This window comes from Quercus suber, unplaced genomic scaffold, assembly GCF_002906115.3.
Source record: "Quercus suber isolate HL8 unplaced genomic scaffold, Cork oak 2.0 scaffold_13, whole genome shotgun sequence".
Classification (NCBI taxonomy): Eukaryota; Viridiplantae; Streptophyta; class Magnoliopsida; order Fagales; family Fagaceae; genus Quercus; species Quercus suber.
The window spans coordinates 1,958,762-1,974,769 of NW_027069478.1; the positions used below are offsets into that span (position 1 = coordinate 1,958,762).

Sequence of the window (16,008 nt, forward strand, 5' to 3'; positions counted from 1 at the left end):
TTAAAAAAAAAATGAAGATCCAAAACAGTGTGTGTTGGTTATATACCCTTGGTTGGCCATAGATTGTACACTGTCTATATTCGTGTATTATTTGTAGCCTAGCTTTGTATCTTCATGCACTAGCTAATTAGTGGAGCCAAGTTTGGTGGCCACATGTGTGAATGTTTTGGTAGACAATCAATTATGTGACTGATAGCTTGTTTTTATACTTAGATCTATATAAATTTGCAGTATCTTGAATAAAATTGGCCATAAGTGTTTTAGAAATACTCAGCCTTAAGCTCAACAATCATTCTCTAAAACAATTGTAAGAACATGGTGCAAGAAGATGATGATGTCGAAAGTTGAGAATTAGTAAGAAGAGTTAATGCCTTAAATTACAAATTTCTAAAGAGCAATAATGACATGATCATGAGTGTTTTTCACCCTTAAGATCTAAAATAAATCAATGGTTCAAAAATGTTGTAACTCTTTTGTAATTGTTTGTAAATTCTAGTTACTTGCATTATTTTCTTCTCTTCTCTGCGCTCTTGGTTCATAATAACTGCTCCTCTTGCATCCATATCATATCCTTCACAAGATTTAGTGAAAATTCAAAATTGCATCCAAAGAGGTATTAAATTTCGTCATCTTATAGTTTCTCATTCCCATCAGAGCAGGGACGGACTTGCATGGGGCACGGTCCCCCCTAATATTCCTAAAATATTTTTTTATTTTTTATTTTTTTTATATAACTAAGACCCAAGACAAAATAGAGCTGGGTCCCCCTTACTTCAAAAGCTTGCCCCTCCTCCGAAACTAAAATCTTAACCCAGCCCAAAAAACAACTTCAACACTTTTTACAAATAAAAACCCAGCCCAATAAAGTCAGAATTTACCCATTAAGTTAAAAAATGAAATTAGAATATCAAATTGAGAGAGAGAGAGAGAGAGAGAGAGAAGCATACAGACAATACCCAAACCTCCATAACTCACACGATGCCAACACAGGAGTCACAAAAGGCCAGCTGGCCAAACCTAACTGCTAACATCGCCACCGCCAGTCAGCACGACGGCACCTTCTATCTGCCAAGAAATTTTCTTTCTCTTTAAAAACTCAAAGTGTTTTAACTACTATGATTTTTTTTTTCCTCCCAATACTTGATAACTGATAAGGCTGTACTAGTCTACTAGTGTACTACTATTCTATCATTGTGTTTTTTATTTTTGGGTTTATGGTTGTGATTGTGAATCTTTATTTTAGGCTGTTGTTTTTTTAATTTTTGCTCAGATTTGTGTTGTGACTAATTGTGAGATGAGAATGAGATATGTGAGAGTAAATTTATATTATAGATATAGAGAGAGTGTGTGTCAGATAGCAGAGAGTTAATAATAGTTGTTATTAATAGATTGTAATAGACACTATAATGTAATAGATATTCCTATGACATGACTATTCGGTTGTTTGGTTATATTTTTATTACACTAAATAGTTATTCCTTATGAATAGCTATTCTTCAAAATGAGGAATAACTATTCCTTATCAAAAGTACTGAATATCTATTTATTCACCTTATGTAATAACTTTTTAAAAAAATTTCTTAAAAAACCATTAGTTGTCACATCTTCAAAAGGAAAGAAAATAAATTTTCCTTGTTGTTAATTATTAGCTCTATTTTGAACACTCTAAAATAAGTGTATTTTAGGAAATTTGATTTAAAAATGATTTAATTACACCTTCTTTTTATACTCTACTAAATTGTGGATGCATATTCAGGATTCTATTTCTAAATTGTTACCAAATTAATGAATAGTAATACTTATTACATTCCAACTTAATATATTCCTTGTAATACTTATTCTTATTCCTATGTAATAATCATTACAATGTACCAAACGTGTCCTAAGTGTTTGACTATTTATTGGTAGTAGGGGCAACAAAAGTGGGTTAGTAGAGCAGTGAGTCAAGAAAAAAAATGGTAAAGTTAGGAAAATGGTATGTTGGCATATCATAATAAATTGACAATGTCGTAGTGGGCAACAATCTATATTGGGTTGAATATTTAATACACAATTGTCCCACAAATTAAAGAAAATAACAAAGACAAATACATCATAGAATAAAAATGTGGCACAAATTGAACAAAATAAAATTGTCACACTTGTTCATGTTGCTAACTCATAAGTCATAATACTTTAATTATTATTTTAAAATTATATAAATTTATGAAACTAATAAATCTATCAATTGAGAAGACTAAATTTATATTTGATGCATTATGTATATCACCCACATTCTAAGATTCGTTTTTACTTAGTAACAACAATTAGTCATTTTGTAAAAATTAAAAAAGCGTTGAGTTCCCTTTTCATAGATGATTGCATTATAATGTATGGAGAAATAATGATATTTTGTGTCTTTTATCTTTGTTGGTAGATGGTTGCATTTTAATATATTAAGAAACAATGATTTGTGTATTTTTCTTGGTTGATAATTTATTAATACTATATGGATACTCATTTGAAATTTTTATTTTTCTTATATTCCAGACCTCCCTAACTTGAAATACTAGGTCCTACCCAGGGACGGACCCAGGATTTCAAGCTAGGGGGGGCCGGAGATAAGTGAAAAAAAATAATTCCAAATATACATCCATACAGTATTAATAAACTATCAACCAAGACAAATACCCAAAAATTATTCTTTCTTAATATATTAAGATACAATCATTTACCAACAAAAATAAAAGACATGAAACACTATTGTTTCTTAATACAATCATCTATGAAAATGGAACTCGACGCTTTTTCAAATCTTCAAAATCATCTACGATTGAATCTAAACTAAATGTCGAAACTATATCCTTTTCAATGTATAACATCTACGCTAAATGTTGTTACTAATTAAAGACAAATAATAGAATCAAGGTAATATGCATGATGCATTTAATTATAAATTTAGTATTTCTCACTTCTTTTCAATTTATAAATTTATCTAATTTAGCATTATGAGTTAACACTCTTATTTTCTTAANTCCTTGCTCTTCAAAATTCTGTTCCAGTTTTTGAACAGAGTGATTGGCTTCTAAATTTCTCTCCATGAGCCTACACAACCACAAGCCTTTGGTGTATACTAGGAGGATGATAATTAGACGCTTGGAAGGCCATTTGACAATGAATGTGAAACTAGAAGGTAAGATCTTTGGGGTCCTCTATAATGTTTGCCAAAGTTTGCAAGAATGAAGCCAGATCAGCACCGTAGATTACACGATGATCTGCCGTAACATTTACCTGTACATATTGCATGTTCCCAGTATAAGAATTCACAAACTAACTCTAACTTGACATTAAAAATTTTAGTTTTCCATGCGTTACCTGCATTTGGTTCTTCATGCCAATCCTACCATCCTTGGTAGCAACAACTGTTGGCAGAGATGCTCCAACAGCCATTATTGCTCCCTGCATCAATTAAATCCAGCCATAATATCAACTAACAAATTTAGAAAGAGAAACTCAGAAAGGAAAATGTTTATATATGAGTATAAAAAATTAATAAATATAGACTTACAGTTCCAGGAGGTAGAATGGCATCAAACCGATCAACACCAAACATCCCAAGGTTAGAAAGAGTAAAAGTACCTACAGAATCAGGAAATAGCAAGCATCAGCTTAGTTTGTTTGAATGAAGGCGAGCAATCAATGATACTTAGCCAAACTAAATTAGGGATAAGATAACCTCAAAGTATCAAAAACTCTACAAAGCATTTATTTAAGAAAATACATCTCAAGTAAGCAATTCAAGATAAATGGTACCAATCAGTGTCACAAGTTGCAGAATATCATATATCAAAGTTTAATTGAAACATAAAAGTAATAATTACAAGCTGCAATCTTACAAAATTGCCTCGTTGTCAAGCATCCATTATAGTGGCAAAAACTGATACCATAACTCAGGTTGTGGTGTGTCAAAAATCCATATGATCATGTAACAAATTAAGATTCCTACAATCCATCTAGCTGAGGATTTTGCAAATTAATTGGTGAAGAAGAAGATGGTAAATTAGGGAGCCTGTATCATGCAAAAGCAGAGGAGTTGGTGGTCAGGAAATCCATCAAAATTGGGCTTTGTCTAAGTGCAATGTGGAAGACTGACTGAGATGAAAAAACAACTAAAAGGAGGACAGTAAAACTTCCCACTTACACACAATACCATCTACCCCACCAGGCAGCAAACCGACCCAAAAAACCAAAACAAAACAAAGGAAGGAAAGGGTAATATTTCTCCATAATGTTGCTCCACCATGCAGTCTGCTGCTACTGATTCTATAAACCGAAAGAAACATTAGAAACAGGCAGAAATCAGGCTGGGGAGACCCAGGGCTTGCTGCCTCTCAGTCTTGAAGATATGCTTGGCCATTTACTGACTTAGACTCAGCCCAGGCTAAGTTTGAAAGCCTGAAATTGAGTTAGAGTTGAGGTGGCTACAAAGACATGCTAACCCATCCCTGAAAACCTAATCTCAGTTCTGGCACTTAAGGCAGCATTATGAGTCGTTTGCAAATTCCATTGCACATAGCACCAAGCAGTTAGTTAGCTGGTAGTCATGGGAACTAACTATAGTAATTTGCTTGAGCACTACTTGAACAATGTGAAGAACCATGACACTACAGATAGTGAATGAACCACCAACTTATCATTCCAACCAGCAGAATACACAGGATCACCTAGGAAGTCTGAGACTTCCAGAGTCCAGCCAGAACTTGATACTCATTGGCTATTTCTTCATGTTGAGTGTTTTTTGGGCCAAATTCACGTGGACCTATGCCTGAACCCAGACCATACACGGTGAACCAGGAACCATAGATACGTCAATAGTGCTGACGTATCCAAATCCAACACGCATGGAACACCGATATAGCTTGAACAAAGCAGGACAAATATCCCATATGATATGGCTGAGAAACGGTCAGAATAATGTTTTCTTCATAAAAGGAGGGGTTTTAAATGCAATTTTAAAATTTGTTGGATCAAATTTTAGAAAAAGGGATCTAACTTCTTTATTTTGAACATTGGAAGGACATAGTAGCAAATTGATCATTGTTATATTGTTCTTTTGGGGACATTTATATTTAACATATTTTGAGGATATCTATGAAAGCTAAATGCAGATGATAGTAACTTTATATCCTATATATGTGTTTTTCTATCTATTGTTACTTGGATATTAATAATTGTTATTTAACTTCTAAATCAAAATTTTAATAAAGTATAATACACATTTATTGATTAATAAATTTAAACGTTTCCCAATGACGCATGAAATTTTTTTTTTTTTTTTTTTTTTGATAAGTAAAAATTTTATTGATCTCAAAAAATGGAACACCCTAGTACACAGGGAGTGTACAAGGGATCAAACAATCAAGAACAAAAATTACAAGAATCTAAGAAATCAAGAAAGGATGAATAGGATTGGTTCCGCAAAGCAGCCAACCAATCCATTAAAGTGCTAAAGAAAAATAGCTTCAAGTCTGATGTGGATCTCTCCTTATCTTCAAAGCACCGACTATTTCTCTCCCTCCAAAGGCACCACAATAAGCAATGGGGAACCATAAGCCATATAGACCCATTTCGATGACGGCCAAAATTGCCTTGCCAACATGCTAGAAGCCCCACTACAGATTGCGGCATAACCCAGCTCACTCCAAACAACCCGAACACCATAGCCCACATATCCATTGCAACCGGACAATGCAGAAAAAGATGATCAACCGATTCCCCATTACACTTGCACATGTAGCACCAGTCTAATATCCAAACCTTCCTTCTTCGTAAATTGTCAATCGTTAAGCATTTCCCTAAAGCAACAGTCCAAACAAAGAAAGCTACTCGAGAAGGGATCTTCTGCTTCCAAATGCTTTTCCAAGGAAAACAATAGTCATTAGAGCCCATTAAGAGATTGTAATAATCCCTAACCGTGAAGCCCTTCTCTCTATTAGATTTCTAGCACATCTTATCCTCACCAAGCCCTCTAACCGATGCACCATATATGGTATCCATGAAACTATCTAGTGCCTCAAGTTCCCGGGCATGTACAGCCCTAAAGAAACTTACATCCCAAAACAGGATTCCGTTATCAAACTTCATAACCTCAGCCACACTAACCGCTTGATCTCGGCAAAATCTAAACAATTCAGGATAGCTGACTACAAGAGATGTTTCTCCACACCAACGGTCTTGCCAAAATTTCACCCTAGACCCATCCCCAATATCATATAGAATGTGGCGAGAGAAAGTAGGCCATCCCCAACTAATATTTTTCCACAAGCCAACACCATATGGACCATTAGTAGGCCTAGTACACCAACTACCCCATTCACAACCATATTTCACGGCTATCACTTGCCTCCAGAGGGCAGCCCTCTCCATCCCAAATCTCCATAGCCACTTCCCAAGCAAAGCTTCATTAAAAAGTCTTACCTTTCTTAACCCCAAACCACCCGAAGCAATGGGAGTGCAAACAGTAGCCCATTTAACCAAATGGAATTTTGGTTCATCACCAATGCCACCCCATAAGAAATCCCTCTGAAGTTTCTCAATTTTGTTAGCCACAGAAACAGGAATAGGAAATAAAGATAGAAAATAAGTGGGTAAATTAGATAGAGTGCTTTTAATTAAAGTGACTCTACCTCCCTTGGATAAGTATAAACGTTTCCATCCTGCTAATCTCCGTTCTATCTTCTCCAGAATTGGGTTCCAAATTGCCTTATCCTTGCATTTAGCTCCCAAAGGAAGGCCTAAATATTTCATAGGAAGGGTACCTTGTTTACAACCAAGGACATTCAAAAATAAGTCGAGATTGTGCACCATACCAACAGGAACCAGCTCTGACTTACCCAAATTTATCTTCAAACCAGAAACCGCCTCAAACCAAATGAGAATCATACGAAGAAACAAAACCTGATCCAAATCAGCATCACAGAAAATTAGAGTGTCGTCCGCAAAAAGCAGATGTGACACCTCCAAAGATCTTCCCTCTAAATGACCTACACCATAGCCTGACATGTGACCATCATGGACAGCTTTATCCAACATTCTCCCAAGGGCGTCCATCACCAAGACAAACAACAAGGGGGACAATGGGTCACCTTGTCTTAACCCCCTGGAGCTTTCAAAAAACCCACAAGGGGTGCCATTCCCAATGACGCATGAAAAATTGGGGGAATTTATCTACGTGTACTTTTGGTAGGTTAAGATTTAGAAGGATCTGTGCATCTAGGGTTTAGAGTTGTACAAGAAAGGATTAAGGCACAAAATTGGCTAGATTTTGATGTGCCTTTTATGGCTATTTGACAGGGAAAGTACGTGCCAGGGTTTTATGGTTTTGATAGGTAGAGGAAGGGCTTAAATTTGGATTTAAAGGAAGAAGGAATAAAGAGAAATTTATAATGTTGAATGGGTTGTATGAACAGTACCCATAAATACAACAAGAAAGAGAAGAAAAATAGAAGAAAAAGCGAGGAAAAAGAACAACTAAGGCCAACATGCCTCAACATTCATACACTACATTCTTTATTAATCAACTTCATCTACACACACACACACACATATATAAGGACTCTTTCTTGTACTAGTAGTATTAAGACTCCTAGTTTGACTAGTAAACTAAAATCCTAAAAAGGAAATAATTAATTAAAAAAAAAAAAAAAAAAAAAACCTAAGATACTTAGGACCTCCTAGGAAATTCTGGACTCAACTAAACTACCAAATTACCCTTAATTCAAGGGGTGATTTTGCCCCTGAATACAAAATTTACTATAACTTGTTAAATAAAACCCCAAATTAAAAATTGTTTTAACCCTAGGACAAATATAACCAAACCTCCAAAATCACACGACTTTTACTTCAATTGGACTTCACATGTGGGTCCCATAAAATAAATCTTTAATAAATTATTTAACAAAGTAGTAACAAAGTATTCCATGGTGCATCACCCAACCATATTGTATCCTAGTTTTACAAGAATTGTCATATCACCAAGTCAACATTGTATCATATCCCCATATCATGTCCTAGTTTTGCGAGAATTGTTATATCACCATATCAATAACGTATCACATCTGTATCTCATGCCGGTGTCAGTGCCTCTTAGATGATGCAAGACACCCACTCCTCTCCACCCAAAGTTGTTCTTCCACAACCAAATAATGCACAAAAACACAAGGTTTGCTTTATATAGGAGAATTTAAATTTCCAAAAGATTAATTCTCTGATCTAAATCAAGAGAAACATAAAACTCAGATTTTACATATAACAGTCAAGTTGAATATCAAAACTTTCAAAGTTCTTAAGACTGTTAGTAAAAATCAAAAGGCAGAAAAACTATTCTATTCATCCCTAAAATATAGTTCATGTTTTATTTCTGTACTTGAAAATTTGAAATGTCCCTCATTTTGTCCTTCCGTTAACTCAAGTTAAGTTTTTTTTTTTTTGATAAGTAATAAAGATATATATTCAAGAAACTACCTTATGCAGAAAAAATAAGGCAGATAGAAAAGAGAAAAAAGAAAGGAAATGATACTAATTACACAGGAGAGAGCTAAGGAACAAAGGGAGGAAATCACTAGAGGTGAGTACCCAAGCTCTAGACCAATCAAACAGAAATCCACTGAAAGAGGCCAATAACTGGTCATCCGAACTTTCCATGTCCTCAAACGTCCTCCTATTTTGCTCCCTCCAAAGACACCACATCAAGCATAATGGAGCTAAGTTCCAAATGCTAGACACATACTTTCCAGGCCAATTCCACCAACCAAATAGAGTATCCGCAATCGATCTTGGCAAGACCCAAGAAATCCCAAAAGATCTAAACACCAAACTCCACAACCGATAAGTCTTACTACAATGAAGTAACAAATGATCCACCGTCTCCCCATTACAACGGCACATGGTACACCAGTCAACAAAAACCATCCCTCTACCCCTCAAATTGTCACCTATAAGGATCCTATCCCATACAGCAGTCCACACAAAAAAGGAAACACACTGAGGAGCCTTAACCTTCCAAACACCTTTCCAAGGAAAAATAATGGGCATGGGGCTTCTCAACATATTGTAAAACGAACGGATATCAAAATCCCCATTCTTTGTTAACTTCCATCGCATATGATCTCCATTCTCAGTGGTAGGTAGATTTGAACCCAGAGTACAGAGAAATCCATCCACACCACCCATTTCCCAATCATTTGGTCACCGAATAAAATGAACATTCCAGCTTCTCCGTTCCTCTATCCCCAACCATTCAATAGAAGAGGCCACCAATGCATCTTTATTGGAAGCAATATACACACTCGGAAAGGTCAATTGAAGTGGAGAATCCCCACACCATTGATCTAACCAGAGCTTAACTCTATCTCCCACCCCTACCACAAAGCTAACATTTTTGCTAAATTCCTCCCACCCCATGCGAATGCTTCTCCACAAACCACACCCATGTGCCCCTCTACCTAGCTTGGAAGTCCATCCCCCCCATTTTTCCCCAAACTTGAGAGCTACAACTCTTCTCCAAAGCCTTGTCTCCTCAATCCCAAACCACCATAACCACTTCCCTAGTAAGGCTTTGTTAAAAGTAGTTAATTTCCTTACTCCTAACCCACCATTTTTCAAAGGTGCACACACCTTGTCCCATCCCACCAAATGAGTCTTGGAATCCCCCCACAAGAAATCCCTTTGCAACTTCTCAATTTTATTGGCCACATGTGTAGGGATGGTAAAAAGAGATAAAAAATAAGTGGGGAGACTAGATAAAGTGCTTTTAAGAAACGTTAGTCTTCCACCTTTAGACAAATACATCTTCTTCCAACTGGCCAACTTACACTCAATTTTCTCCAAGAGAATGCATATGTTAGAGCTGGAAATAGAACATGGGCTATAATTTAAGGAAAAAAAAGAATATACTTTAGGTTCTTTTTTTCTTTTTCTTTTTTTATAAGTTACTTTAGGTTCTATTTTTGTTCCTGAAATATTATCCAGGTTCTATTTTTGTCCCTTTCATAGAACACGTCAACATCTTATGTACTTGATTGTTATACGTCATGTATACTTGGGTGAATCTTTTTTATGATTTGAATAATATTTTTGCATTGTATTAAGCATACAAATAAATAATAATTGTCCCCCGCAATATGTCATATACACCCATCAACTGGCTTTTTCTGCTTCTCCACATGAACCTATCCCACATAGCCTTCTGTTACAATTCAAAAGTGTGATTTCCCTGGCAATCTCCACCCGCTGTTTCTAACCTCTCCATAAATTATGAAAAATATAGCCAAGATTTCAAAAAATCCCCCTATGTATAATATTTTGAATAGTTGCTTATATATCAGTCCAAAACCTTACACATTGTCTTTAACTATGAGAAAATCAAATACTTGACAGAATTTGGAAGAAAGCATAGCCATGTAGTGGAATGTAAGTGATATATGGAACAATAAGTTCTTCACATAGAGACATCTTGTATGGATAAATAAGTATGCAAAAGCACATAATAAGCACACCTGTATTATATTCCTGAGGCTGTAGCTGCTTGGCACGGGCCTTATCAACTAATTCCTTCCACTTTCTTGACAATGAATATATGTCAACCTAAAATATACATCAAAGTATACCCCATCAAAATTAAATAACAAATTACATCCAGAAAAAACCAACAGCGCAACCAAAAGTAGATTAACAAGAACCTTATCAGCATCCTGAAGCACTGGTGTAACTAACCCACCATCCATAGCTACAGCAACTGCGATGTTGATGCTACTGTTATATGTAAAGCTCTTACCATCTCTACAACTAGAATTCACAACAGGATGTTTAGCCAAAGCAAGCGCTGTCGCTTTTGCAAGCAATGCTGTCATTGTTACTCCCTTTGACTTGATCTAATGAACATAATTTACGCCAATGATTAATCATTAGATAGGCGTTAATAATAATATAAATATAAAACACACTGTTCATCAAGTATCAAGATCAATCTTAAGCAAATGTAATAAATAAAAATAGAATTCCATTATCATGTTAAAAACCCAAAATTAAATTTCTTGTACATGATATAACCTTCTTATCAGTCAGGAAGACATTCTCAAGGTGCAGCTAAATGTATTGCACATAAAGAACTCTAACACACACTATACCAAACACAATTGCAAATGTAAAAAAAGAAGAAAGACTAGGAAACTAAGCATGAATACCTTCTTGTAGAGAGCATCAAGAGCATCAGCGGTGAAAGTGTATCCCACTCTGAAAGTGGGCACTGCCAAACTCTCGACCATGTTCCTACTCACCGCACCCTGCATTGTTGTAAAAGGCACCACCGTCCCCAACTCAATCCCCACACTCTTCGCCGCCACGGACGCCGCCTCTGCTGCAGTGGGACCCACAGAAACAGCAGCCGCCGCCGCCGCCGCTTCAACATCTTTGGCCACAACTCTCCCGGATGGCCCACTCCCCACCACTCTCCCCAACTCCACCTTCAACTCCTTCGCCAGCTTCTTCGCATACGGCGACGCCACCACCCTCTTCCCTCCCTCCGAAGCCGGGTGCGTCGACAACGACAGCGACGCCGCCTCCTTCACCTGTGGAGGAGCCACCGCCACCGCCACTTCCGCCGCCACTGTGGGACCAACATTTTCCGCCGCCACTTCCGCCGCCGACGACGATGATGATGATGGGGATGTTGATGCTGCTTTTGACTTGGCGTCGGCGATTTCGGCTTCAGACTCGGCGAGCAAGGCGATGGCGGAGCCAACGGGGGCAACGCCGCCTTCCTCGACCATAATGGCGGCCAAGTAACCGTCGTAGAAGGTCTCGACGTCCATGTCAGCCTTATCGGACTCGACAACGACGACGCTCTCGCCCTTGGAGAGCTTGTCGCCTTCAGACTTCATCCAGGAGACGATCTTTCCCTCAGTCATGGTGGAGCTCAACGCAGGCATGAAGATCTCTCGGATCTTGGCGACAATTCGGGTGGGAGCTCTGCGGGTTTGGATGAGAACTGTTGGGTTTCGAGGGCGAAGAGTCGGAGAAGAAGAAGGAATGAAGGAAGTGTTGAGAAGATGAGCCATTTGAGGATTCAGAGTTTGGTAACTATTTCTTCTTCTTCTTCTTCTTCTTCTACTTCTTCTTCTTCAGTGTGTGTATTGTTATGTGGGTTTAGAGTATTGAAGAGCGAAGAGAAATGGGAGTCTGTTAGTGAATGAATGAGAGAGTTGATTTGTTGTTGTTATTATGTTACGTTGGATTGAGAGTTTGGGATGATTTTCTCGAATGCATCGAAAGAGGGCGGAGTTCTCAAGTCTCAACAACCTCAACCGGTGTTATGTTATGTTTGGTTTAGTCTGGGTCCCACCCACACCCCGACCCAAAAATAACTGCTACTCACTTTCCCTTTAATTTCTTCTCCTCAAAATTAATTATTATAATTTCAAAATTTATGACTTTAACTCTAAAGTATGATTTAATTTGTTACATCGCCCGCACCATCAAAAAAAAAAAAAAAAAAATGGTTACACCAAAATTTTTGAAATAGGTGAGAAGGTTGTATTTGTCTAGGACTGGAACTTTAGTGAGAAGTTATATGGAGATTTTTTTTTTTTTTAATTTTGTTAAATTACTGTTTTAACCTCATTATTATTTTTTTATAAAGAAATACTATCTAATTAGATTAGAGTATTTTTTAATAGAGAATATAGAAATAATACCGTTAATGCCCTTAATTTAATTAAATAGTCTTTGTTTCTATAAAAAAAAAAATTTGAAATCGTAATTTAACAAAATTCAAAAAAAAAAAAAAAAAACTAAATCTCCCTCTAACTTCTCACTTAAAGTTCTAGACAAATCCTTCTCCAAAAAAAAAAAAAAGTTCTAGACAAATACAAACTTCTCACCTATTTCAAAAATGAGGTTACATCCATAATTTAACAAAATTCAAACACACAAATCTCCCTATAACTTTCCACTCTCACCTATTTCTAAAAAAACCAAAAAAAAAAAAAAAACTCCAGTCCCACGTAATTCAACAAAATTATAAATAAATAAATAAAACTACCTGATAAATCTCTCTATAACTTTCTACTAAAGTCCTAGACAAATACAAACTTGTTAACATGTATGTCAAAATGAATGTTATCTCTTCTCCATATATTAAGAGAATTTATAAAGTTAGTTATGACTTCAAAAAATTCCAAAAATACCCCTAATCTAATTAAATAATCATTATTCCTAAAAAAAAAATTTAAAATATTAAAATTGTAATTCAACAAAATTCGAAAACAAAAAACTACTAGAGAAACTTTTTTTCCTAAAAATTAGCACACATTCTTTGTATAGATAGAGAAGTGCTACGTCGACAACATTTTCACAACAAATCACATGTGGTAAGTTGTTATTGGTTCAAATTAAATTCACAACTTAAATTACTTTTTTGCTCACACATAACAACCAATAACAACCTACTATTTAGAATTTGTTATGTAAATATTATGGACATAGCATTTCTCATATAAATATATCTCACACACCTTTAATACATTTTTCCCTAAAAATTAGCACATACTAAAACCAACAGTTTACTCAATTTCAAAATCCTAAAATTTTAGTTTCTTACATATCTCTTCCCGTATAACCTCACTAACAATAGACAAATTCAAATTGAAAAATTATGACATTAAACTAAAAAAAAAAAATGTCTCATCACACATGCGGAGATAATGTCATGAGGCTAGTTTACTTTATAGCTCATGTATTATTTTAGGCTTAGATACCATTTTTCTTTTAATAATTCAAAAGTTGGGAGGCAATTTGAACCTTGAGTTGCAAGACTGTTGATTTTAAATATACTGTTGGTCCTAAAATTTAGTGTATAAGCAATTTTAGTCCATGAAGTTTAAAGTGATTGTTTTTATTCTCTTAGATAACGTGGCCAAGCTAAAAATTGATACATCATTACTTCATATGATGTTTTGAAAGGGAGTTATTAATTTTTTTTGGAAGATGGTTATTAATCCTTTTTTTTTTTGGAAGAGAATTATTAATCTCTTAAGTTCCTGATATTTTGTATGCATGATACGTGTTAGGAGACAATGATGTGCAACGATAAATTTATTAAAAAATATGTATAGTAAAAAGATTGAATGACATAACATCTAAATGCTATAACAGGTAATCTTGAGTCTAACTAAAATAAAAATAAGGAATTGGTCCCTAATTTTAATCCTCGAGCAATTTGAATCTCTAATTTTTAAATTGATAGCCTTTAGTTCCTAAACAACTTAAAAGGGTTGTTCTATAATCTCTAAAAAAGTTGAAAAGTGGTCCATTTTAGTCCCAACTAAAATAAAATTAATTTTTTTAGTAAATTATTTTTGAAAAAATAATAATATTTTATTTATAATTATTAAAAGTAGAGCTATGAGGAAATTAATTTGGAGAATAGTCACTCTTTGAAAACTAAAATAAAATTAATTTTTTTAGTAAATTATTTTTGAAAAAATAATAATATTTTATTTATAATTATTAAAAGTAGAGCTATGAGGAAATTAATTTGGAGAATAGTCACTCTTTGAAAAACGCATTTATAAGCAAATAAAATTTCAAATCGTGTTTCCGAAACACAATTTCAATGTAAAATGTTTTTACACTAAAGTTGTATTTTCAAAACACGATTTATTTCAAAAGAATGACTATTCTTCCTAATAATTTTTCCATAGTGCTACTTTGAAAAATTATTAATAAAATATTATTCTTTTTCAAAAAAAGAAAACCCCTTTTAGTAACTATGAAGCAAGAAATATTCATATACTATACTAGCCTCTAAGCTCACACTTACACACGTGCTTAGAGGCACTTCCATACAACAACCAAATTATATAAGTAATATTTTCTAAAAAAAATCAAATAAGTAATAAAACCATAGAAAAGAAAGAGCACTAAGAAAATTACCTCATAGGAAATGATTTCTCCTTCCTTATCAAAGGAAAGAAAAAGTTTATTTTTTTTGTTTTTTTTTATATAGATTAAACAACATGAAGAGAGACATTTATTTATATCTGATTTTGGCAACTAAGTTGCCATTTATGTAATAACCTATTCCTCCACAATGATGAATTATTGCAACAAAATTCCATGGTGTAGGGATAGGCTATTATATAATTCATGCTACAAATAGTAACATGTTCCAATTTGATCATGATTGTAATACTTAAATGTGGGCCTCAATAATGGACTACAAGATTAACCTTATACTAATCCATCTCTAATAGTTTCAAAGTTTAACAAGTATTTAACAAATATCTTTTATGATTCCCTTAATAGTGTGATCAAATCAGTTGAGAAAATCACTCGTCATAATTCTAGCAGCACCAAATCAGTTGAGGAAATCAATTATCATGATTACAGTAGCACCGAATCAGTAGATGATATTACTCATCAAAATTATCATAAACCATAATATATGGTTTTGTATTCTTGGAAAGTCTAGCTATACATTGCATTATTGCTTCTTGCATTTCATTTTTATTCTATAATTATAAAACGTAATTCTAGTATCTTGTACGTATACTAATTGTAATATTTAGGGCATGTTTGGTAGACTGTAATAGGCGTTGTAATATAATAGTTATTCTTATGGTTTAGTTATTCTTTAGTTTGGTTATGTTTTTATTACAAGGAATAATTATTCCTTATAAATAACTATTCTTCAAAATGAGGAATAATTATTCCTCTTTAAAAGGTTGTATTAGCTATTCCTTAGTAAGTGCAATAATTTCAAAACTTAATATATTTCCAAATAAATAAACTTTCCATATACATCTAACAATTATAAAAATAAAAAATCACAAAAAATAACACATATCTTTCTTAAATGTAAAAATAACAATTTTTAAGGAGATATAATTGTATGACTAAGATATTTCCTAAAATAAATGTTAAGTTTCATTCTAATGTTATAATTCACAACCAAACTAATGAATAGGTTTA

The 16,008-nt window shown here is 34.4% G+C and overlaps 1 protein-coding gene across 1 annotated transcript; it reads right to left on the bottom strand.

Annotated features, from left to right (window-relative positions):
• Positions 1-3,023: 3,023 nt before the first annotated feature.
• LOC112004910 (dihydrolipoyllysine-residue acetyltransferase component 5 of pyruvate dehydrogenase complex, chloroplastic) lies at positions 3,024-12,341 on the bottom strand. The gene is made up of 6 exons (XM_065779921.1): positions 11,223-12,341; positions 10,719-10,910; positions 10,536-10,623; positions 3,548-3,618; positions 3,355-3,438; positions 3,024-3,270 (listed from the first exon to the last, which is right to left on the bottom strand). The coding sequence occupies exons 1-6, from the start codon at positions 12,093-12,095 to the stop codon at positions 3,166-3,168; spliced, it is 1,413 nt and encodes a 470-aa protein (XP_065635993.1). The 5' UTR covers positions 12,096-12,341; the 3' UTR covers positions 3,024-3,165.
• Positions 12,342-16,008: the final 3,667 nt, after the last annotated feature.